This window comes from Primulina huaijiensis, chromosome 1 (assembly GCF_012295235.1).
Source record: "Primulina huaijiensis isolate GDHJ02 chromosome 1, ASM1229523v2, whole genome shotgun sequence".
Classification (NCBI taxonomy): domain Eukaryota; kingdom Viridiplantae; phylum Streptophyta; class Magnoliopsida; order Lamiales; family Gesneriaceae; genus Primulina; species Primulina huaijiensis.
In genome coordinates this window covers 14,651,411-14,677,105 of record NC_133306.1, presented here as the reverse complement: position 1 = coordinate 14,677,105, position 25,695 = coordinate 14,651,411, and the positions used below count along the sequence as shown (strand labels likewise).

Genomic DNA, 25,695 nt, shown 5'->3' with positions numbered 1-25,695 from the left:
TGGAGTTTGTGGAATCTCCTCCTCATGTCTCTCTTCACCATTTTTACGTGAAATCCTTCTGGGAGGCATCTCTGTAAACGCCGTCCAAACCACGTAACCAACATGTATTTAAAATTTCACATGAAGCATACAACTTACATTTATATCATGTATCATATAAGAATTTAAAAGAATTTTAGCATATAAGATATAAAGCAGTAAAAACTCACATACTTGAGGCGTGACTTCTGGAGCTTCTCGGAGTGGCAGTACACAACCCTTTGTGGATCATTGGGTCTGATACTAACTGAAACGTCCACTAAATTTATTTTTTTTATAAATCATAAACTTGAAAATTACTAATTAAAATAACTTAACATTTCCATAAATCACGATAATTTAACATTTGAAATCTCAAGTGCATAAAAATCCGTAAATCGTCAACTAACCAAAAATCCTACATCGACCTTTAAAAAGATCAGCTAACACCAAAATAAAGCACAAAAATCTCTACTAAATTCTTTAACAATAATCTTTTAAATCTTTTATCTATCAAGCTAGTGCGGAAAATAAATGTCCTTCGGGAGTGTACTGCCGCACTCGATCCACTAAAACATCAGCTCCTCCTCATATTATCAAATCCTGCAACATTCAAACCTAATGAGTCTAATGACTCAGTACGTTCTAGACATGAGTATCAAATAATACATATATAATCACAAGCATTAAAATCATACTTTTATTTAAAGTAACATTTAAGCATAAATAAATCATAAATCGCTAATCATTTAATCGTAAAGCTTTCAATCCTTTATCATTTTGGGTGAAGTTTGATCTTTGAAAGTGACTAGCATTTTATCCTCTGGTCGGCTGATCAGTTGTTACGTCTACTCATTTTTAAAAGTGCGGAAATATTTTTTTTTTAAAAGCTCACATTTTTGAAATAAAATGTGAATGTTTTGCATGCATGCGCTCTACAAAAAAATATAACATTTAAAAATGATCTTAAACATTTGACAGTAAAAATAGTGCAGTTTTAAATAACCAAACTGTAACGCCCCAAAAATTTAAAGGTCCACGCGAACCACATGCATGTAATTATTAAATTCTCTTGTATTTTAATTAAATGTTTTAATTGGATAAATTAATTATGTTGTGTATATTTACATGTTTAAAATATATTTTCTACATGATTGCATTAAAATGTATTTTTAAAAGACTATTCGAGTTGCGATCGAGGAACGGAGACCGAGGGCTGGAAAAAAATAGAAAATATTTTTATTAAATGATTGTTTTTTATTATTTAAAATAAGGGTGATGTTTTTTATTATTTTTGAAAATAAGGAGTTTTGAGATTATTTTATACGTCGGGACGTAAATTTTATCAGTGATGGTTTTTCAACAAAAATACGAACTTTTGAGCAACCCGGCTATTAAATTCACAAACTTATTTTACGAAAACTATTTTAAAATTTTAATTAAATCATAATTAAGACTAATGGGCCTAAACTTTTGCTTATTAGGCCTAAAGCCTTGTTAGTGATTTAATTAGTCAAAATAATATATAAAACACCCCAAAACCCTACCATGTTCACGCCTCTCACTCTTTAAAAATTCAGAAACTCCCCCCCCTAATCTCACAGCACGCACGACATCACACTTTGCATATTCAAGGAATTTTCGGAGGGTGCAAGGTAGAATCAAGCCAAGGTTTTGCTCTGTTCTTTGTCGTCAACGTTAATTCGTGCGCATAAAACACAAAAGCACGCCATATTCTCCTTTTAGTCATCCATCTCACCATAATATTTATTTAAATGTGTTTTGAATGAAAAACAAGTGACATGTTATTTATTTTCTTTTTTCATGATCATGGAATTTTTAAAGCTTGGGTTTTGTTTCAAATTCATGTTTAATATGCTAAAAAGGGACTGCAATGATTTAGGTTGTGATCACACATTGTTTTACATGGGTTTGAAGGCCTAGAAACACACACAATCACAGCAAACAAGAAACATCCAAGTTGGAAACAATTTTCTGTCTTAGAGTTGAGGGGGCTCGGTTTTATGGGATGGAAGGCTAGGATTGGGGTTGGCTGGGATCAGGGCATGGATAGGGACGTGGTTGAGTCAAGGGAAGAGTCCTAGCCAAGCTAGGACTCAAAAACCAGGGGATGGGAGGAGTCCTTGCCAAGAAGGACTCCACCCGAGAGCCAAGAGAGATCATGCTCAGGGTGTTGCTGCTTGTGTAGGGAGGAAAGGCTCGGCCAGGGGGCTATGGGCTGGGCTAGGTTAGGTCCTTAGGGTCCTAGGAGGGTGCTTGAAGGGATGGTTCAAGGGTTGGCTCGAGGGTTAGAGGCCTAGCATCAGAAAACGTGAGAGAGGCACCATGAGGGCAGCTTGTGCGCGCAGGTTGCTTCCTTATTCAGGTGCTTCAGGCTTGGGGTTCTGGTGGTTGGGTTGGTCTGGGCATGGTCCAGGGATGGTCAGGGTTAGGTGGGTTCGGTGGTTAAGGGTTGGGAGGAGTCCTAGACTAGATAGGAGTTTCTTTTGTTCAAGGACACTACACACACACACATGCAGAAACATGGGTCGACTTCGAGCAAGTTTTTGAGCGGGTTAGGGTCATGTTCTTTGGGCTGGGCTTGGTTAGTAGGGTCCCTAGATGGGTTGGCTAGGTGTTTACTTGAGGTGGCTTGGGCGTGGCTCGAGTAAATTGGGAGATGTCTCGGGTGGTTCGTTAGAGTGTCAATTTCAAAAAAAAAAGGGCAAAAATTGAATCCATGGGTCTACGGGTGTGGCTCATGACTTGGAAGGGTAGAATAAATATTAAAAATGCTATGTTTAAAATTTGGGGTCAAAATAACGAGTTTTGGATTTAATCGGGATTTAATCGCCGCACGAAACGCTAATTAACGAGTTAATTGAAACGCCTAGTTTTAAGCTTTATAAAATTATAAAAAATTAGTTTTAAGCTTAAATAATTATTATAAGTCTAAGTTTTTAATTTGGGAATTTTATATTAATGTTTGGTTTAATTCGAGATTAAAACGTGTTAATACGTTGCATTTAAAGATTTATTTTAAAAGTCCTCTATTTAAGCTAAATAAAAATATGAGAAAATTCAGGTAGGCTTAAATAATTATTTGGGATATGTTAGAGTCAATGAAATTTTAAAAAAAATCAAAAACGGGAAATTTTACGTCCAGGGGTAAAACGTTCTTTTTACACCTAAAAATTAGTAAACATCATGGCAGTGCTCTAAATGTTATTTTTATGATATTATGATTATTCTTAAATGTCTATGAAATGTTCATGATTAAAATATGATTTTTTAATGTCCATGGATTTTTATGATTTAAGGTTGACATTTAAAATAGATAATGCATGCTTGATTTCAAAACAAAATGTTATGTTATGCATGATTTTATAAAATGATGAGAATGTAAAACGTTGAAGGAAGTGAAGTAATTGTGACTAATTCGTTAATGTTGGAGATATCGTGAGGGTGATGGTCCTAGTGGGAGCCCGACGATCGTATTTCCATTATTACGAATATGAGGTAACGTAAGAATGGGAATATCGGAAGGGGAAAAGGCCCAGAGGGAGCCCATTTATGGGAAAAGGCCTCAGAGGGAACCTCGACGATCATATTTCTATTCGAAAGATGATAGGCCAGGGCCCAGTTGACCAGTGAGAGTGTTGTTGATGTCCCCCGCCGCCCAGTACTGCGGTTTCATGTAGATGGATCCTTCGACTTTTGAGGTTTGAGGAAAGTCACAATTAACGATCTGAATTCAACAAAGGAAAAGAAAAAGGAAAAATGTTTATGATCATGTTAAAGGTTTTTATGTCATGTTGATGAAAAAGGAAAAGGTTAAAGTTTATGTTGGCATGTCATGAAATGTTATTTTTACGTAACAGTATTTTCACTGTAGCATGCGATTTTTTACGTATTATTTGTTATAAAGATTATGGTGTGTTGAGTCTTTAGACTCACTAGGTGTGATGGATGCAGGTGAGGGTGAGGGGGGACTTGATGGTTGATTTAGCTGGACTGTTGGTTCACACAACCCGAGGACCAGCGCTTCTACTTTTCTGCATTTACGATTTATGATTAATGATTTACGTTAAAGATTTTAAGACTATTTATTAATGTTTTTGAGATATTTTTGAGAGGTTTAGTATGGGCTATACTTTTCAAACTTATTGCTTTTTTAGGTTTGGTAAAACATGTGACGATTTCATTTTTATGACTATTTCATTTGATTGTTAAAATGCTAGTTGGATGATGTTTTATTTTTAAAGGATAAAATATTTTCATGTGGTTTACGCATATGGCCGAAAACTTAGTGTTTTAAAAAAAATTTCTAGTACTTTTTAAGCAATAAAGGTCAGGCGTTTCAGTTGGTATCAGAGCAAAGGCCCTGTAAAGGGTCGTGCCACCATCAGCGCCGGGAAGATCAGTATTTCAGCCTCAATTTGTAAGTTTACATGATTTACATGATTTTATGTAGTTACCTGCATAATTATTTGATTTCATCGCATGTTGGCTTCGTGGTGTAATTTGACTATATGTTGATTTTTGGGTTTTAGTGTCGACGTTCTACTGTTTGGGTCTTAAGTTAATCATGAATATTATGAATGCTTTTGGGACACGTAGATTTTCTAAGAAAATATTTATGATTTATGGTTATTAGTTGAATTAAATTTTGGGACTTAGGCATAAGGAATAATGATTTGCAGATTGCAATGATATTTGGAAGTATAGAAATGTATAATTTGGGATTTTATGTTTTGACGAAAGGTAAGATTAGTTATAGGAATTGATTTTTGGGTAAATAAGTTTAAATTTATCGAAATTATGTTATGGGAAACTCGTAGAAGAGAATTAAGAATGCCAAGAACTTATGGGTTAATCATAGGATTTTCGAAATTAAGGATCAATTAGGATAATTTTTAAGGGAATTAAGAATTTATTTTGCAAATATTAAGGAATTTGGGGACTAGTTTAGCAATAAGTGCGAATTGAATGAGTTATATTGTAAGAATTTTGATGATTTAGACTTTTAAGAATATTGAGAACCTTAGGATATCTTGGCTATAATGTTATAAGGAATATTAAGCAAGGGCTTTTAGGGATGAAACAATATTAGGCTTGAAAAATTTAAGCGTTAGCGGATGCGTTTGGGATTTTAAGATTGAAATTTGATAAGTTGAGGAATATTTTGGGTATGAAATAAGGAAAATAATATACGATAAGCATGATCATCCATCTTTTAATATTGAGAATTGTAAGAAAAGTTGAAATTTGAGGTTATAATAGTAATAGTACTAAGTCATTATGGGTCTTTTTAAGTTGCAATTCGAAAATAAGGATTTAGAAGGAAAATTTAATTGGGATCAAGTAGATGTAAGGACATTCTAGAACTTAAATTTTATCAGAGTAACGCAGCGGAAGCGTGACTTTTTGGGATACTAGAACTAAGTCTAAAATTTATGTTATTAAGAATAAGCAAATTTTGAGGACGAAATTCAATTTAAGGAGGGGTGGGGGAGATTGTAACGCCCCGAAAATTTAAAAATGCAATTATCAAATTCTCATGTATTTTAATTAAATGTTTTAATTGCATAAATTAATTATGTTGTGCATATTTACATGTTTAAAATATATTTTCTACATGGTTGCATTAAAATGTATTTTTAAAAGACCATTCGAGTTGCGATCGAGGAACGGAGACCAAGGGCTGGAAAAAAATAGAAAATGTTTTTATTAAAAGATTGTTTTTTATTATTTAAAATAATGGTGATGCATTTTATTATTTTTGAACATAAGGAGTTTTGAGGTGATTTTATACGCCGGGACGTAAATTTTATCAATGATAGTTTTTCAACAAAAATACGAACTTTTGAGCAACCCGACTATTAAATTCACAAACTTATTTTACCAAAACTATTATAAAATTTTAATTAAATCCTAATTAAGACTAATGGGCCTAAACTTTTGCTTATTAGGCCTAAAGCCTTGTTAGTGATTTAATTAATATAAATAATATATAAAACACCCCAAAACCCTACCATGTTCATGCCTCTCACTCTTTAAAAATTCAGAAACTCCCTCCCCTAATCTCACAGCACACACGACTTCACACTTCGCATATTCAAGGAATTTTCGGAGGGTGCAAGGTAGAATCAATTCAAGGTTTTGCTCAGTTCTTCGTCGTCAACGTTAATTCGTGCGTATAAAACGCAAAGGCATGCCATATTCTCTTTTTACTTCTCCATCTCACCATATTATTTATTTAAATGTGTTTTGCATGAAAAACAAGTAACATGTTATTTATTTTCGTTTTTCATTATCATGGAATTTTTAAAGCTTGGGTTTTGTTTCAAATTCATGTTTAATATATTAAAAAGGGGCTGCCATGATTTAGGTTATGATCACACATTGTTTTACATGGGTTTGAAGGCCTAGAAACACACACAATCACCGCAAACAAGAAACATGCAAGTTGGAAACAATTTTCTGTCTTTGAGTTGAGGGGGCTCGGTTTTATGGGATGGAAGGCTAGGCTTGGGGTTGGCTGGGACCAGGGCATGGCTAGGGACGTGGTTGAGCCAAGGGAAGAGTCCTAGCCATGCTAGGACTCGAAAACCAGGGGCTGGGAGGAGGCCTTGCGGAGGTGGGGTCCAGCCGAGAGCCAAGGGAGATCATGCGCAGGGTGTTGCTGCTTGTGCAGGGAGTAAAGGCTCGGCCAGGGGGCTATGGGCTGGGCTAGGTTAGGTCCTAGGAGGGTGCTTGAGGGGATGGTTCAAGGGTTGCCTCGAGGGTCAGAGGCCTAGCATCAGAAAACGTGGGAGACGCACCATGAGGGCAGCTTGTGCGCGCAGGTTGCTTCCTGATTCAGGTGCTTCAGGCTTGGGGTTCTGGTTGTTGGGTAGTCTGGGCTTGGTCTTGGTATGGTCCAGGGATGGTCAGGGTTAGGTGGGTTTAGTGGTTAAGGGTTGGGAGGAGTCCTAGACTAGATAGGAGTTTCTTTTGTTCAAGGACACTACACACACACACATGCAGAAACATGGGTCGACTTCCAGCAAGTTTTTTATCGGTTTATGATCATGTTCTTTGGGCTGGGCTTGGTCAGTAGGGTCCCTAGATGGGTTGGCTAGGTGTTGGCGCGAGGTGGCTGGGGCGTGGCGCGAGTAAATGGGGAGATGGCTCGGGTGGTTCGTTAGGGTGTCAATTTCGAAAATTAAAGGACAAAAATTGAATTCATGGGTCCGCGGGTGTGGCTCATGACTTGGAAGAGTATAACAAAGATTAAAAATGCTATTTTTAAAATTTGGGGTCAAAATAACGAGTTTTGGATTTAATCGTGATTTAATCGCCGTACGGAACGCTAATTAACGAGTTAATTGAAACACCTAGTTTAAGCTTTATAAAATTATGGAAAATTATGTTTAAGCTTAAATAATTATTATAATTCAAAGTTTTTAATTTGGGAATTTTATATTAAGGTTTGGTTTAATTCGGGTTTAAAACACGTTAATATGTCGCATTTAAAGATTTATTTTAAAAGTCCTCGATTTAAGCTAAATAAAAATATGAGAAAATTCATGTGTGCTTAAATAATTATTTGGGACATGTTAGAGTCAATGAAATTAAAAAAATATCAAAAACGGAAAATTTTACGTCCTGAGGTAAAACGGTCTTTTTACACCTAAAAATTAGTAAACGTCATGGCAGTGGTATAAGTGCTATTTTTATGATATTATGATTATTTTTAAATGTTTATGAAATGTTCATGATTAAAATATGATTTTTAAATATCTATAGATTTTTATGATTTAATGTTGACATTTAAAATACATAATGCATGCTTGGTTTCAAAACAAAATGTTATGTTATGCATGAATTTATAAAGTGATGAGAATGTAAAACGTTGAAGGAAGTGAAGTAATTGTTACTAATTCGTTGATGTTGGAGATATCGTGAGGGCGATGGTCTCAGTGGGAGCCCGACGATTGCATTTCCATTATTACGAATATGAGGTAACGTAAGAATGGGAATATCGTGAGGGGAAAAGGCCCCAAAGGGAGCTCATTTATGAGAAAAGGCCCCAGAGGGAACCCCGACGATCGTATTTCTATTCGAAAGATGATAGGCCAGGACCCAGTTGACAGTGAGAGTGTTGCTGATGTCCCCCGCCGCCCAGTACTGCGGTTTCATGTAGATGGATCCATCGACTTTTGAGGTTTGAGGAAAGTAATAATTAACGATAGGAATTCAACCAAGGAAAAGGAAAAGGAAAAATGTTTATGATCATGTTAAAGGTTTTTATGTCATGTTGAGAAAAAAAGAAAATCTTAAAGTTTATGTTTGCATGTCATGAAATGTTATTTTTATGTAAAAGTATTTTAACTGTTGCATGCGATTTTATACCTATTATTTGTTATAAAGATTATGGTGTGTTGAGTCTTTAGACTCACTGAGTGTGATGGATGCAGGTGAGGGTGAGAGGGGACTTGATGGTTGATTTTGCTGGACTGTCGGTGCACACAACCCGAGGACCAGCGCTTCTACATTTCCGCATTACGATTTATGATTCATTATTTACGTTAAAGAATTTAAGCCTATTTATTTATGTTTTTGAGAGATTTTTGAGAGATTTAGTATGGGCTATACTTTTCAAACTTATTGCTTTTTTAGGTTTGGTAAAACATGCGACGATTTCATTTTTATGACTATTTCACTTGATTGTTAAAATGCTAGTTGGATGATGTTTTATTTTTAAAGGGTAAAATATTTTCATGAGGTTTACGCATATGGCCGTAAACTGAGTGTTTCAAAAAAAAAATTCCTAGTACTTTTTAAGCAATAAAAAGGGCAGATGTTTCAAAACTCATCCAAAATCATACGTAAACATAAACGAATAAAAATCTTAAAATCAACAACGTATGAAAATATTCATCTCCTCTCAAATCTCATAATCAAAATGCGGAAAACATGTGGTCCTCGGGCCGTGTCACCCCACCAGGTCTGCCTACTCAGAGTTCGGTACCTCCAGTCTCCTCAGCATCAAGCTCACCTGCATCACACACGTCTAGTGAGTGTTAAGACTCAACACACATGTACCAAGAATAACAAGTACATATACATGGCACACATCATTGAATAATACCATACTCAACATATCTTTCATGAACTTAAAAGCATAACATAAACGTGTTGTATAAAATCGTAACGTGTCTAAGCATGTCTAATCATGTCATCATATATGTATAAATTTTCATTTAATTGAATTCAGTTCCTTAGTTGTGACTTTCCTATCAGCTCTATTCGATTGATCCATCTACGTATAACCACGGTACCGGGTGGCGGGGACATCAGCAATAGCATTACCCGTCCACTGAGCCTTGGCCTCAGCTCATCATATCTCATGTCATCGTATACATATACATCGTCAGTCACAACCAATTTTCATCCTTCAAAAACATCATCATATTCACCACTTAGTAAAAACATGCATATACTTAACTTTTTCCTTAAAATCAAGCATGCACCGTATTTATCATATTTTCAAAAAAATCATAAACGTGATGCATAAACATTTAAAAACATGATAAAATGTGCTCAGGGCGCTGCCAGGACCAAAATCTCACTTCGGGTGCAAAATGACCATTTTGTCCCTGAAAACCCAAAATTACCGTTTTACTCCCCTTTACGCCTAGCCTATTACACAACCTCCAAATTTTGTGTCTTTGCACTTCCTTGAACCTACTGCACCCAAGCAATCAGCCCCATGAATGAAGCACAGATCGCTCGATCGTTACTCTCCCCAAAACACATAAATCGAACCCAACTCGTTCAACTCTCTCTTGCGGCTTCTAAGATAGGATCAGCAGCGTTCTTGCCTTTCCAGACCATGGTTCAGATCCACCAGAGTCTATTAAAGGTCTAGAGTCGCCCTTGCACCACCGGCCCTCGCCTACCCACCGATCTAACCAAAGAAACGAGAAACCCCTAGCCCGCTACCCTCTCGGCCTTCACTCTACAGCCCCAACAACGATTCTAATCCTCAAGACAACCTCTTGTCACCATGTCCAGTACCTTAACAGTCAAGAATCAAAGCCCCTTGCACAACATACAAGAAAACGTGAGTAGTTGATAAGAAAAATGAAAGAAATGCAACCAAATCGTGCGATCTCCATGCATGGTGTTGGATCGAGAATTTCACACAATGAAACATCTAACAGCATGTATACAGCGTATGTGATGCGAAAATAACAGTACGGGGCATGCCTTGATGATATATACGCAAGAATATCGAAGAACGAGCGGCGGGGAAGCGCCGGAAAATATTTGTTGCATGAAAAAGCTATGGCCGAAGCCTTGCAGCTAAGGGAGGCTGGAAAACCGAGAGGAAAAGTTGCTGAGGGGAGGGTGTCGGCTGTGAGAAGATTAGGTTTAGGTTAAGTGAGGTTTAGTTAATAATTAAATAGTAATTTAGAAGATAATGGGCCCTAAATTCCCAATTAAAAGTTTAAAAAGAGTTTTGAGCCCAATAAGCTTAAAAGTAGGCCCATTAAGTCGAAACACAATCCCGAAAAATATTTCATTTTGGTAAGTTTCGGAAAATAATACCCGAACCCACAAAAAGTCTCTCGTTTCAATAAAATTCGCGTACCGCAGAAAAATATGCTCTGTCGGGAAAAAATACCCAACAAAGCCTATTTTTTTAAAAATACCTTTAAAACACAATATATTAATTAATAAAAATTAATCATGTAATAAAAATAATTTTCCTGATAATTCCCCGCTCTCCGTTGCTCGTTCGAGCGCAAAATGCATATAGATATCCTAATGCATGAACTTTTAAAATTTCATGAAATAAATTCTATCATGCAATAATTATGCATAAACGGCATAAAAATAATTAAACCCATAATTTAAATAAAATCCTAGATTGCATGTATTCAGGTTAAGTGAATTAAATTCCTGGACCTTGCATTAGTCTTCAGCTCCACTCGGCTCATAGGGACGGGCACTAGGGACGGGCATGGAAATACGATCGTTGGGCTCTCTCTGGGCCCTTATCCCCTAAACGGGCTCCCTCTGGGCATTCTCCCTCACGACATTCTCATAAAATTGTAAGGTCACCGTTCTTTTTTAAAACGGATCCCCCACATATCCTCTATCGTTTGTCACAGTCAAATCACATCCCTCAAAATATTTTTCCTTTTCTTTTAAAAGTATAAAATAACATTACTTTCCAAAAATAACATTTTAACAATAAAAATTGCACAGCTTTACCATAAATCATAAATATCATATTTTCATAAAAAATCATCATTTTAAATCATTTAACATGCGTTATGATACTTCGAGACGCTGCCAAACTTTTACGTATTACTCAAGTGTAAACTGACCGTTTTGCCCCTAGACGTAATATTTCCCGATTTTGACTTTTTCTTACTTTTAATGACATGGGCTTATCCCAAATAATTATTTAAGCATAAATCTAATTTTTCATAATTTTATTTAGCTTAAATTCGAGGCTTTTTATTTAATTCTTAATTACTAATTCGTGAGGCGTTTAATACCCGAATTAATTCGAAACTTAATATTTTCTTCCCATGTTTTAAACATAAACTTTTTATTACCTAAACTACCCTTGTGAGCCATGAACCACCCCCGTGGACCCTTGATTCGAATTTTACTCATTATATTAGCATTTTTCGACCCATGCAAGCACCTACCAAGCCAACTTCTAATTTCATCGAGCGACCTCGAGCCAGACCCTAGCCAACCCACTTATGAACCCTCTTGACCATCCTAGACTCGTTGAACCAGCCCCTGGCTCACGCACGAGCCCTGCAAACCTGACACGAGTTCCTAGTCACTCTAGGACTCTCCTGCTCGAGCCACCACCGAGCACACCTAACCCCTACCGACCCGAACCTAGCACAAGCCCTGAACCTATGCTGCGAGCCACCAGCCCAAGAAACAGCATCCACGCATGTCCCTTCCCTTACATCGAGCCACCACCAAACCAAACCGCCACAGCCCTTGACCCAAACCCTGACCATCCTCCCTAGACCCTACTGAACACGCTTGGCTCATGCCCAAGCCAGCTGCAAGCCGCCCCTGCAGCCCTCCCCCCGTGCGGGCCTTGGAAAACTCCTAGCACCAGCGGACTCTTCCTTGCACTCTGATCCTCGAGTCCTAACCATGCTAAGATTCTTCCTAGCCCTGACCCACATCCAGACCTGGCCCCAACCCAAGTCCTAGCCGAGCCACGAGCCACAATGCACACAAGCCGCGCCCTTGATTCTAGTATGAGGCCAAAACCCAACAAAACCCCATGCGAGTTATCCCCGTGTCACCTACGGTTCCCGCCTTTGTTTTCCTTTAAATTATTCATTTCTTAACCATATTTCATCCTACTTTGGCAGCGTACTCGTTGAAAATCATAATACGATCATATATACGTAAATACGTTGAAAACTTTGAAAATAATCGTTCTACCGTAAAAATAATCTAACACCTATATTTTAATGCATAAAAAATTAAAACATGTGTATTATGATTTGATGTTGCGCAAAAAGGTTTACAAAGCGTGCCTTTGTATTTTAAAACGCTCGAATATTCAATCGTTGGCGAGGGACGCGAAAAAGACCGAACGGACGATGAAGAATCCTTGTTTTTCCTCCTCTTCTATTTTACCTCTTGTGGAGTTTACATACAACAACAGTTATCAGGCATCAATCGGTATGTCTCCATATGAGGCACTGTACGGGAGGAAGTGTTGGTCGCCATTGTATTAGGATGAGGTAGGAGAGAGAGCAGAGTTAGGTCCGGATATTGTCAAGTAGACCGTAAAATTAGTGATCAGGATTCGAGACAGGATCAGGACAGCTCAGAGCCGCTAGAAAAGTTATGCAGATCAGAGGTGCAGATATCTCGAGTTCGCAGTAGGAGATCACGTTTTTGTGAAAGTCGTACCGATGAAGGGTGTGATGAGATTTGGGAAGAATGGCAAGCTCATCCCCAGATTCATCGGGCCGTTCGAGATCTTAGAGAGAGTTGTGACACTCGCATACAGGGTTGCATTACCGCCGAATCTGGTGGGAGTTCATAATGTGTTCCACGTCTCTATGCTACAGAAGTACATGTTAAATCATTCGCATGTGCTGAACTATGAGCCACTTCAGCTGACACCGCACCTGTCATTCGAGGAGAAACCCACAAAGATACTGGACAGACAGGAGAAGAAGCTCCAGAACAAGGTGATCCATATGGTCAAGGTCAAGTGGCTGAATCATTCCGAAGAGGAGGCTACTTGGGAGACCGAGATCGAGATGAGGAGTCGCTATTCGGAGTTATTCGATACGTTTTAAATTTTGATCGAGGACGATATTTTGTATTAAGAGGGGAGAGTTGTGAGGTCCGGGAAATTTAAATTTACGAAACCTGAATGCATTCAATCTAGAGTTTTATTTAAATTATGTGTTTATTTATTTTTTTCATTTAATGCATAAATACTGCATGAATAGGATTTATTTCGATATTTTAAAAGTTCACGCATTAGGGTTTCTAAATGCATTTCGCACTCGGATGAGGAACGGAGACCGAGGATTGTCAGGAAAGGTGTTTTTGCTACATGATTAATTTTAATTAATTATTAGGAGGTGTTTTTAAGGGTGTTTTCAAAAAATTAGCCTTAGTGAGTATTTTTTTCCCGCTTGGTCAAATTCTTCACGGGTACGCAATTTTTAACGATTTTGAGGAATTTTTGAGTGTTCGGGCTATATTTTCAAAAATGTACCTAAACAAAATATTTTTCAGGTGTGTTATTGGGCTTGATGGGTTTGTTTTTTGTGCTAATTGGGCTCAAAACCCTTTTAAATTTTTCTAGGGCCCATTAGTGTTTAATTAATTATTTTAAAAACCCACTTGAGCCACCCTAAACCTACTTTTCCCCTAGCAGCTGCCCACCCCTCCTTCAGCAACTCCTTTCACGTGAATTTCAGCAGCAAGGTCGGCTCCTTCATTTTTTTTCTCAAGCAAGTTCCTCCCCGCTCCTCTGGCGCTTCCCCGACGCGTTTTTCTTCAAGATTTTGGTCATAAAATCATCAAGGCACGGTTGTATTTTTGCCTTCTCCTCATTCACGACATAATTATGCTGAATTATATGTAAATGCTTGACAATTCTTTGATCTACCTTGTGCTCACGTTTTTGAAGAGGTTTGACATGAAACTTTGTTTTTTTAAGCCTCTTACTCACGTTTTCTTTGTCTCGTTGCAAGGGGCTGCCGAGTTCTTGCTGTTAAGGAGCTATGTACGGTGGTTTAGTGCTATCATAATGCTGGAGTCACGAGTCATCCGTGATAGTAAGGAGGGCCGATCGTTTATGATCGTTTATGTCATGCGGCTAGGGTCTTGTTTGGACTAGGGTAAGGAAATGAGAGGCTCGGCCAAGGGGGAACTAAACCAGGTCATGGTGCAGTCCAGGAGAGGCCAAACCGAGGCTTAGGGGAGGTTCTTCGTGGCTGGTCTCGGGCTAATTGGAATTTGAGGGCAGCTATAGTCGAACCTTGGGCACTTTCGGGAGCGAGGCGTTCAACCGGATGCATGGTCTGTAGGCGCGGGTTGCTTGGTCTAGGAGGGAGTTCCTAGGCTCGGTCTTAGTCCTAGGGCATCGGGTTGGAGGCTGGACACGCCGACTTGCAGACTAGAATCGATAAATCACGGCTTGGCTCATTAGGGTTTGTATGAAGTTCAAAGTGCCAAAAATCCAGCAACTTAAGGGGCTGGTCGAGAGGCATAAGTGGAATGGTCTTGATGGTTAAAGGGCGTTTAAGATGTGTATAAGGTGTGGTGAAAGTTTGGGAAAAATTTGGTTAAGTTTCGGGTCAATTCGGGTTAAAACCGGGACCCCGGTCCAAGCTTTAAAACGAATCGGTTAAGTTTGGAAACGGGCTCAAGTTTTCGTCAAATGAATACTTTTTATATGTTTTGGGATTTTTAAGGAGTTTGGTAAACTTCGGGTTGAAATTTAGAGGTCCAAGGTAAAACGATCATTTTGGGTTTCCAGGGACAAAATGGTCATTTTGCACTCGGAGTGAGTTTTATTCTTGGCAGCGCCCCAAGCACAAATTTAACATGCTTTTAAATATTTATGCATGATTATGATTTTTATGAAATTACGAAAATTACGTTGCATGCTTGATTTTAATAAAATTTACCTATATGCATGATTTTGTTAAGTGATGAAAATGATGATGCTTTGAAGGATGGGAATTGGTTGTGACTAACGATGTATTTGTAAATGATAATGATGAGGCCTAGGCACAATGGATGGGTAATACTGTCGCTGATGTCTGACAGCCGCCGGATACCACGGTTATATGTAGATGGATCCATCGATTAATAATGAAACGATAAAGCTGATACGAAAGTCATAACTAATTAACTGAATTCATTAAAGCAAAATGTATGAGTATATGATGTTAAGATGAGCTATTTGACACGTTATGATTTCATATGACACGATTACGTTTATGCTTTTAAGATCATGAAATGTATGTTGATTACAGTATTTTTCACTGTTGTGTGCAATGTATATGTATTTGTTATTACCGGTATAGGGGTGTTGAGTCTTTAGACTCACTAGACGTACTGTGTGTTGCAGGTAAGCACTTAGACGAGGAGACTGGAGGTGCCGAACTCTGAGTAGGCAGGGCTGGATGTGCGCGCACGACCCGAGGACCACACTTTTCCGTACATTACGATTTTATGAGTTTTGAGTAGACACGATCAGTTTTATATGTTTTAATGTTATGCTGTTGATTTTCAGGATTTTACTTGTTTTATTTTATTTATGCATGGTTAAGGGTCGAGTTGGCAAATTTTACAGTATTTTTATTGACCGATTGTTTACGATTATTTTTAAATGAAATATTTTTCACTAGGGTTGCAAGGCTTATTTTCGAAAAATGAGCTTGTAAAAAAAAATAAAAAATTCTAGTAGCATTTTAAAATTAGTAGACGTTACATTCTCACTCATCATTGAATAAGAAAAGGTACTTATTTTTACCGATAACATACTTATTTTAGAGTTCCAGATATTTGATTTGACTATTTGAATACTCCAAATATGTAAGAAAATACTTGAGTTTCAACTTATATTAAGTGATTTTCGATGGTGTCATTTGTGAAGTTAAAATGTAATACCTAAATTGGTACAAAGAGTATCTAATTTGAATCTACAAATACTTGATTTTACTCACTAAATACTTATATCCAATTATTTGAGGATTTCAAAATATATTTGAAGTTAATATTGTGTGGCATTCATGATGACATTCATGAAGTAAAAATGCGATACCTAAATTAATACAAATAAGACATAATTCAAGTCCATAAATACTTGATTTTACCCTTTAAATACTCAAATTAGATTATTTGAGGAAGTCAAAATATATACTTTGAAGTTAATATTTAGTGGCCTTTGATTATGAGATTTGTAAATTAAAAATGTGATACTTAAATTAGTACAAACAGTAACTAATTCCATCTCACATATACTTGATTTTACCATTTTAAGACTAAATTTTGATTATTTTGGGATTTCAAAAAATATAGTTTCAATTAATATTTAATGACTTTTATGGGTGTTATTTGTGAAGTTAAAATATGATACCTAAATTAGTACAAAGAATATATAAATCGAGTCTACAAATATTTGATTTTACTTCCTAAATACTATTTTCCAATTATTTGAGGATTTCAAAATATAGTTTGAATTTAATATTGAATGACATTAATGATGACATTCGTGAAGTAAAAATGTGATACTGAAATTAATACAAATAAGATATAATTTGAGTCCACAGATATTTGATTTTACCATTTAAATACTGAAATTCGATTATTTGAGGATGTTAAAATATATAGTTTGAAGTTAATATTGAGTGGTCTTTGATGATAAGATTTGTGAATTAAAAATGTGGTATCATTGGTACAAATAATACCTAATTTGATATCACATATATTTGATTTTACCCTTTTAAGACTTAATTTTGCTTATTTTGAGGCGTAAAAAAAAATAATTTCAAGTAATATTGAGTGACTTTTTATGTGTCATTTGTGAAATTAAAATGTGATACCCTTGTCCCAAATCTTAAAAATTAAAGATTTAAAATGAGTTTATAATTGTCTTATAATAGATTTCTATAGCAACTTGGGTTAATCATTTTCGTAAAGAGAGGATGAATACGAAGTAGTTGCTATAAAGGCCCATTGTAAAGTCACGCAGGCGCGAGCTCGGACTCGAGGCATGACAGAATGGTATCACAGCCGGTCACCGGCATGGAACACCGAAAAATAAGTGCTATGCGGGGCAAAGTGCTACGTGCACGGGAGCCACCTCTTGAACCTGCGGGGCAAAGTGCTACATGACGGGAGCCACCTCTTGAACCTGTAGGAGCCACCTCTAGATTCTCGGAGCTAGTAGATCGAGGGGTCAGGCCGCGACGAGGACGTCGCGTTTTGAAGGAGAGATGATTGTGATACCCTTGTCCCACATCTTAAAAATTAAAGATTTAAAATGAGTTTATAATTGGCTTACAATGGATTTCTATAGCAATTTGGGTTAATCATTTTCATAAAATGAGGAGGGATACGAAGTAGTTGCTATAAGGACCCATTGTGCAGTCACGCAAGCGCGGGCCCGGGCTCGGTACGTGACATAAAATATGATACATAAATTGATACGTATCTAATTCGAGTCTATCAATACTTGTTTTTACTTCCTAAATACTAAAATTCAATTAATTTTTTACATCAAGATATATAGTTTGAAGCTAATATTGAGTGGCCTTTGATGATGACATTCGTGAAGTAAAAATGTGATACCTAAATTAATACAAATAATACATAATTCGAGTCCAAAAATACTTATTTTACCTTTTAAGTCCTCAAATTTGATTATTTGATGATGTCAAAAAATATAGTTTGAAGTTATTATTTTTTATGGTTTATGCGTGACGTAAAAATGTGATACCTAAATTGGTATAAGGAAAACCTAATTCGAGTTACAAATAGTTGATTTTACCCTCTAAATAGTTGATTTTACCGTCTAAATAATCATATCTGATTTTACCCTCTAAATACTCATATCTGACTATTTGTATCAATTTAAGTACCATGTTTTTAATTCACAAACCTCTTCATTACAGATCACTCAATATTAACTTCAAACTGTATATTTTGATATCCTCAAATAATCGAATTTAAAGATTTAAAAGGTAAAATCAAGTATTTTTAGGCTCGAATTATGTATTATTTTTATTAATTTAGGTATCACGTTTTTAATTCACGAATGTCATCATCAATGTCACTCAATATCAAATTCAAACTATATTTTGACATTCTCAAATAATTGGATATGAGTATTTAGGGAGTAAAATCAAGTATTTGTCGATTCAAATTAGATCTTTGTATCAATTTAAGCATCACATTTAAACTTCATAAATATCATCATCAAAAACCACTTAATATTACTTGAAACTATATTTTTTTACATCCCTAATAATCAAAATTGAGTTTTAAAATGGTAAAATCAATTATATGTGGGATATAATTAGGTACTGTTTGTACCAATTTAGGTATCAAATTTTTAATTCACAAATGTCATCATCAAAAGCCACCCAACTTCAAACTATTTATTTTGACATCCTCAAATAATCGAATTTCAGTATTTAAAGGGTAAAATCAAGTATTTGTAGACTTGAATTATGTCTTATTTCTATTAATTTAAGTATCGTATTTTTACTTCACGAATATCATCATCAGTGCCAAGCAATATTAACTTCAAACTATATTTTCATGACATTCCTAAATAATTTGATATAAGTATTTATGGAGTAAAATCAAGAATTTGTAGATTCTAATTAGATACTCTTTGTATCAATTTATAAACATTTTAATATTACAAATGAAAGCATCAAAAGACATTCAATATTACTTGAAATTCAAATATTTTCTTACACATTTTAATTATTCAAATAGCCAAATCAAATATCTGAAACCCCAAAATAGGTACGTTATCGGTCAAAATAAATACTTTTTCTAATTCCATGATAAGTGAGAAAATCTTTTTTTTTCAAAAACTAGATGAGATGAATAAGTCATCTTAACGAATTTTCAATGAAAAGACCAATAATGACTGAATTTATGGTGATCTCTCAAATATCCAGTATTTTATTACACATTTGGAGTATTCAAAAAGGCAAATCAAACATCTACAACTCTAAAATATGTACTTTGTAAGCCATAATAAATACTCAATCTTATTTCATGATGAGTGATGAACTATATTTTTTTTAAATAAAATGACATGAATAAGTCATCATAATCTATTTTTCATGAAAAGACCAACAATGACTGAATTTGTGGTGATTACTCGAATTACGGTATTTTCTTATACATTTGGAGTATTCAAATAGCAAAATTAAGTATCTAATACCGTATAATATGTACTAATTTGGTATGTAACGTCTCGAAAATTTGAAGGTCCATGTGAACGACATGGATACAAGTTATCAAATTTCTTATGTATCTTAAATAATTTATTTTAATTGCATTTAGTAAATCTGGTAGGCATGTTTACATGTTTAAAATATAGTTTTCTACTAGAATGCATGAAACTTGTTTTAAATGTCATTCGAGACGCGATCGAAGAACGGAGACTTGGGACCGTATGAGGTAAAATATTTTTATTAAATAATTATTTTAAATTTTTTAATGTGTGGTGTATTTTAAATGAAATTTTCGAAAATGAGGTGATTCTATACGCCGAGTCGTATTTTTAAACGATATTCGATTTTCGACGAAAATATGAACTTTTCGAGAACTCGGCTAATATTTTCACCAACTTTATTAAAAAAAATATTTTAAATATTTAAAGATGGGCTTAATGAGCCTATTATACTAGACTAATGGCCATAGCTTGCACAAATGTTTAATTAACAAATAAATAGCCCTAAAACCCTAACCTAAAGCCATAAAACACACGCCCCACAAACCATACACACACTAGAACTCTCCTAGCAGCTACAACACACACCACACACACATATTGAGAAGGAAAGCCATGCCTTTGTGAGATAAGCAAACAAGGGTTCCGTTCGTCGCCATTCTTTGCATCTCAACTTAATTGTCGTGCGTAAAATACGCAAAAGCACGCCTTAACTTTCTTTCAAATATCTTTCACACCATATTATGTATATTTGATTAACCTTGCATGAAAAATATGTTGCACACGATTTATTTTCGTTTTTATGGGCATATGTGCATATAAATCATGTTTTGTTGATATAAAAATACCTTGAAAGGATGTTTTTCTACATGTTTAAGGACACTTAGGAGTATGATCAAATGCTGTACAGTAGAGGGAAACATGCTGAACGTGATTGGGAATCCTAGAGTCCTAAGGTTTCGGCCTTCCTTCCTAGGAGAGCACAGTGGCTTGCTGTTGTTAGGGTCACGTCCAGGAGACATTAGGGGATGGTACGAGGGTCCTAGAGTGGCCGTGCAAAGGCTGGGACGAGTGCACGCATGCTGCACACTATTTTGGGGCTATGGGGTGCGGTCCTTAAGAAAACGAAGGAGGGGCCGCAAAGGGTGACTGTCCGGGCAAGGGCTGGGCTTGTGAGGGTCTAAGCCAGGAGTCAAGACGGTCCAAACGTGGCCTGATATGCTGGGAAGGGGTAGGCGCATGGCTAGGGCCCATTCTAGCCATGTGCGAGTGTGGGAGGATCGAACCATGCACATCCTTGTGCATGGCTCGCTAGGTCTGGTATGGCAGTGTGTTGAGGGCTCGGTCTAGGTTCTAGGATTGCTGGTGAGCGACTGGTCTTGTTGGTTAAGGGCTGGAGCTGAGGTAATAGGAGTTAGAATCCCACTAGGACTAGGATTCGTTGTGCGGAAATTCAGTAGCTGGTAGGGACGTGTTCAAGGGGCTTAGTGGGCTTGAATTCGGTTCAATATAATTTAGTTATGTGTTAGGAAGCTTGGATTCAAGTTTGGCGAAATTCGGTTAAGTTTTGAGTCAATGCAAGTCAAAACCGGGATGTACGTCTAAACTTTAAAAACGATTTGGGAAAATAGTCGAGGGACATAAGTTTATGTCTAAGGAATATTTATGGGAGCTCTGTAAGGTTAAGTCGTTTCGAGGTCTAAGGATAAATACGAAAAATTATGCTTTTAAGGGTAAAACGGTCATTTTACACCTGAAAAATGTTAGGCGTCCTAGCAGTGTCCTGAATGCTGTAATATATGTTAAAATGGTTATTTTAAATGTTTACGAAATTTTTTGAAGAAACGTTAAAGCTAAAAGATATATCGCATGCTTGGTTTGAAAGAAAAATGATTTATATATATATATGCATGAATTTGTCTAAGTGATGAAAATATGAAACGTTGGAGGAGGGAAGTGATTGTGACTAATATAATGATACGATGATATGATTGGAGATATCATGAGAGAAAAAGCTCAGAGGAAGCCCATTTATGGGATAAGACCCTAGAAGGAGCCCGACGATCGTATTTCCATTGACATGATATGATGATATGATAGGTCAAGGGTCATTTGACGGGTAAAAGTGTCGTTGATGTCCCCACCGCCTAGTACTGTGGTTACACATAAATGGATCCATCGACCTTCACCTGATACGAAAGTCACAATTAACGATTTTAATTCAATAAAAAGGAAAACGTATACGTAAATGAAGAAAAGAAATATGATATGATATGATATGATGAAAGGAAAATTGTTTAAGTTTTTTCATGAAAAATTATTTTAACTAAAAGGTATTTTTAATGTTGCATGTGATTTGTATATGAATTACTTGTTATCATGATTAAGGTTTGCTGAGTCAATAGACTCACCAGATATGATCGATGCAGGTGAGCATGATGTTGATGTTGATGTTGATGGAGGACTGAATGGTTGAACTAGTTGGACTGAAGGTGCACACAACCCGAGGACCAGCGCTAGTTTTTTGCATTTCAATTAAGTTTATGATTTAAGTTTACGTTAAGGATTTTATGACTTTTATTATGCTTTTGAGAGGTTTTGAGAGGATGTTAGAGTAAAATTTATTTTGAAATATTGCTAAGTTTAGGTTTGATAAACGATTGAAGATTTTATGTGTTGAGTTACTTTCCTTTGTATTTTCAAATATAGTTGGTTGTTTTTTTTAAAAAAAAAAAAGTGTAAAAAATATATATATGTGTATAGACGTATTTCGGCCGAATTGGTATGGAAAAAAAATTTCTAGTACATTTGAAAGAAAAACGAGTAGTTGATGTTTCATTATAGATAGAGAAGACACAGTTGTTTTGGTGAAGAAAATTATATATTTATTTAAATAATAAAAAGACAAAAATATAAATTTGTCTTTATAAAGAGTTAAAATTAAGTTTGTAATGTTGTCAAATATTGATTTGTAAAAAAATTTACCTAAACACTGAATCTTAAATCAAAGATGTACTGCGATATTTTTTTCAAATTTACCCATTTATCATTTGGTTAGTTTTAAATAAAGGGAAGAGATTCCAAACCACCACTGCCCTCACAGAAATTATCGATCATAAACATATAAAAGAACTTCCTTTTCCATACAAAAAGGAAAGAAAGAATCGAAGACATAAAACACATAATCGATCAGGAAAAAAATAATAGGTTTTTTGCCTCCAGCTCGATAACTACCATCTCTATTCCAATCAATTTTAATCAACTCAACCCGTTAACTCTAACTGATTAATAAAAAACAATGACTCGCTTGACCATCAACATTAAGCTAAATAATTTCATTTAGGTTTTAGACACATCACACATAGTCACGTACTACTAAATATCAAGATTTTTTTTAAAAATAAAATAGGAAACAAAAGTAGATGTCAAATTCAACACAGAAATTAAAATTATTTATGTATGTATAATTTTTTTTTTTTGAAGGAATGTATGTATGTATAATTAGAATCTTAAAATCTGAATAGGAGTGACGAAATGTAACACGACCCGTCAACCCGACACGACTCAACACGAATAAAATCAGGTTCGGGTTGGGGTTTTTCGGGTTTGGCTGTTTCGAGTTAGTGTCAGGTTAGACGAGTTTCGGGTTGGGTAGCGGGTTGACCCGAAAACTTTTTTTTTAAAAAAAATATTACTTATATTTTTATATATTATATGTTTGAACAAAATTTATTTTATATTTATATGATAAATTTTCATCATTTAATATCTATTTTGTATATTTTTTTATTTTTTTAAAAATTGTTTATTTGATTTAGTAAATATACTTTTAATTTTCTACATTTAAACTTTCAAATTTAAATCGAAAATTTTGTTATTATGTGTTAAAATTAAAATATTAATTTTTTTTTTATTTTTTCGAATTTTTTTCATTAATTTTTTTAAAAAAACTAAATAAAATTCGGGTTAGACGGGTTCGTATTTGGGTTGGGGGTTTTCGGTTTGGGTTCGAGTTGAAAAATAATAAAAAAATAAAATTCACGGGTTGACCCGAAACCTGACCCACCCAACCCGATTGACACCCCTAAATCTAAACAAATTATATACAACTTTCACCACATTGGCATTGATCTCACTCGCACCAAAAAACTAGCCTCGTAGTTGAAACTGGCCCAGCCCATTCACGAGAATACTAACACAGTTACATACATAACCACGGAGCCTGGGTGGCCCAATTTTTTTAAAAAAATATATATGTAAATTTTGTATAATTTTAGAATAATATGATATTAACAAAAGTAGATCAATTTAAAATATTAAAAAATTCTAGAGCTTAAAATTTCAGCCCGAACAGAGCCATATTTCTGGCTCCGCCGTACATACATGAGATGCAAGTATAAATACAGATGCCATTACCCCTCAAAGTTCCATATAAAAAAAGATGCCATTACCCTTAGCAATATGAGATGCAATGCAATTAGTCTCATAAAGCATCGATGATTCAGATTTCATGGATCAATAAACACTGAATTCATATACATTGTCTTTACCTGACAAATCAAAAGGAAACAACGGTTGATGATGGGTAAAGTCAGATTCCATCTAAGGACTCTCAAGCTGCCACGTCAGCTGACTTCTTGGAGGGGGAGCAGATCACCCAGACGTTGCCGTAGGGGTCCTTGATCTTGCCCACGCGCCCACCGCAGCACACGCCCTCAACCTCCGACACCTCTCCGTCGGCAACAGCACCGGCGGTCACAGCTTTGGACACGGCAGCTTCTACGTCTTCAGTCTCCAGGCAGAACACGCTACCAGTCACAGCGCTCTCCACACTGTCACATATAACATGGAATAATCAAAAAAATATTCAGTGGCTTCTTCTTGTTCATGTTATCGTTACTTTTTTCATCTACGAAAATTTACTAAGAATAAATAACAGATTTACGAGAAATCGGAAGCTCCGTGATGCAAGGGTTAATAAAGACTAACGAGGGAAGGCGGACAAAAAAACATTAAATACTTACAGATAACGATGCAAGTCGTGACAAAATTTCGAATGACTGACCGAACAAAGAATAAGAAGAAAGATTATACAAATCGCATTAAAATGCGTGAATTAACAGTTGAGGATATATACACACGATAGCAATAAGAAACTCGCATGCATACCAAACAAAGTGAACTCTACACAGGTCAAAGTATACTACTCCCAATACATAACAAATAAAATATGAAAAAAGCAGCAAAGAGACACATTAAACACGCACCAGCTGAGAAACTTACTTCTCTACAGACGCACTATACAGCCAAAATTTACGCAAGAAATCCAAATTTCAAAGTAAAAAAAACCACGGATCTGAACAATTACAACACTGAAGAGATAAGATAAAAGAAATTACATTAGGAAAAGAAGACAGCGCGTAGGGAAAAACGTACGGATCAAAGGAGTCATTAGTGAGATCAGAGACAACTATAGAAATGGCACCAAGCTTGAGCTCAGCGAAGAGAACGAGAGGAAGCTCCTGCTCCGCTTTCCTCTTTGGATGATTCACGCGGTTCACTTCATCAGCTCCAAAAGCCGCCTTGTAGAACTGAACAGCGTCGTTTGCCTTCGGCGCCTCCACCACCAGCCACGGCTTCACCGCCTCGAAAACCACCTCAACTGCCTTCGACCCGTTCCGTGCTTCCTGCGCCATTTTCTTAGAAGTAGTGAGAAACCTAAGAGAGAGAGTTTGATTGAAAGGCAAAAGTATACGTGTTTTGTGTTTGCAGATGTGGGGATCTTTATAGGAAGCGAGGAAGCGGAACCGTTGAGGGACAATTCCGGGATTAAAAAAATCGTGCTTCAGAATATAGCCCTGCTTTACTCTTTATATTAAAAAATTTACGCCTACGAACTCCTCAACCTATCGACGGAACATGTCCATCCCTGATTTATTTCATCAACGGTGGAAAATGCTTTCACTGTTGGAACGGATTGAAATCAACCGTCCAAAAAAACAAATTTACCTTTTTATACCAAAATGTATACTGACAAAATCACCCCCACCTTCAACAAGAACAAAATTAGTAGCAAGGTTTATTTGGTAAAATGGCATATATTCTCACAACCTAGTAGTTTTACCTGTTTTTTTGGCCTTTTAGAGCATGGTTAATGGTACTTAGGATATTGGTGCAAT

The 25,695-nt window shown here is 36.0% G+C and overlaps 1 protein-coding gene across 1 annotated transcript; it reads right to left on the bottom strand.

Moving 5' to 3' along the window:
- Nucleotides 1-23,915: 23,915 nt before the first annotated feature.
- Nucleotides 23,916-25,277, bottom strand: LOC140991767 (uncharacterized protein At5g48480-like). Its single transcript, XM_073461956.1, has 2 exons — nucleotides 24,953-25,277; nucleotides 23,916-24,348 (listed from the first exon to the last, which is right to left on the bottom strand). Exons 1-2 carry the CDS (start codon nucleotides 25,210-25,212, stop codon nucleotides 24,129-24,131), a joined length of 480 nt encoding a protein of 159 aa, XP_073318057.1. The 5' UTR covers nucleotides 25,213-25,277; the 3' UTR covers nucleotides 23,916-24,128.
- Nucleotides 25,278-25,695: the final 418 nt, after the last annotated feature.

Excerpts from the sequence above, each read along its gene's own strand:
- LOC140991767 (XM_073461956.1), bottom strand. The coding sequence starts at position 25,212 with ATGGCGCAGGAAGCACGGAACGGGTCGAAGGCAGTTGAGGTGGTTTTC. Across the intron at positions 24,349-24,952 it reads ACTAATGACTCCTTTGATCC|TGTGGAGAGCGCTGTGACTG; the intron begins GTACGTTTTTCC and ends TATATGTGACAG.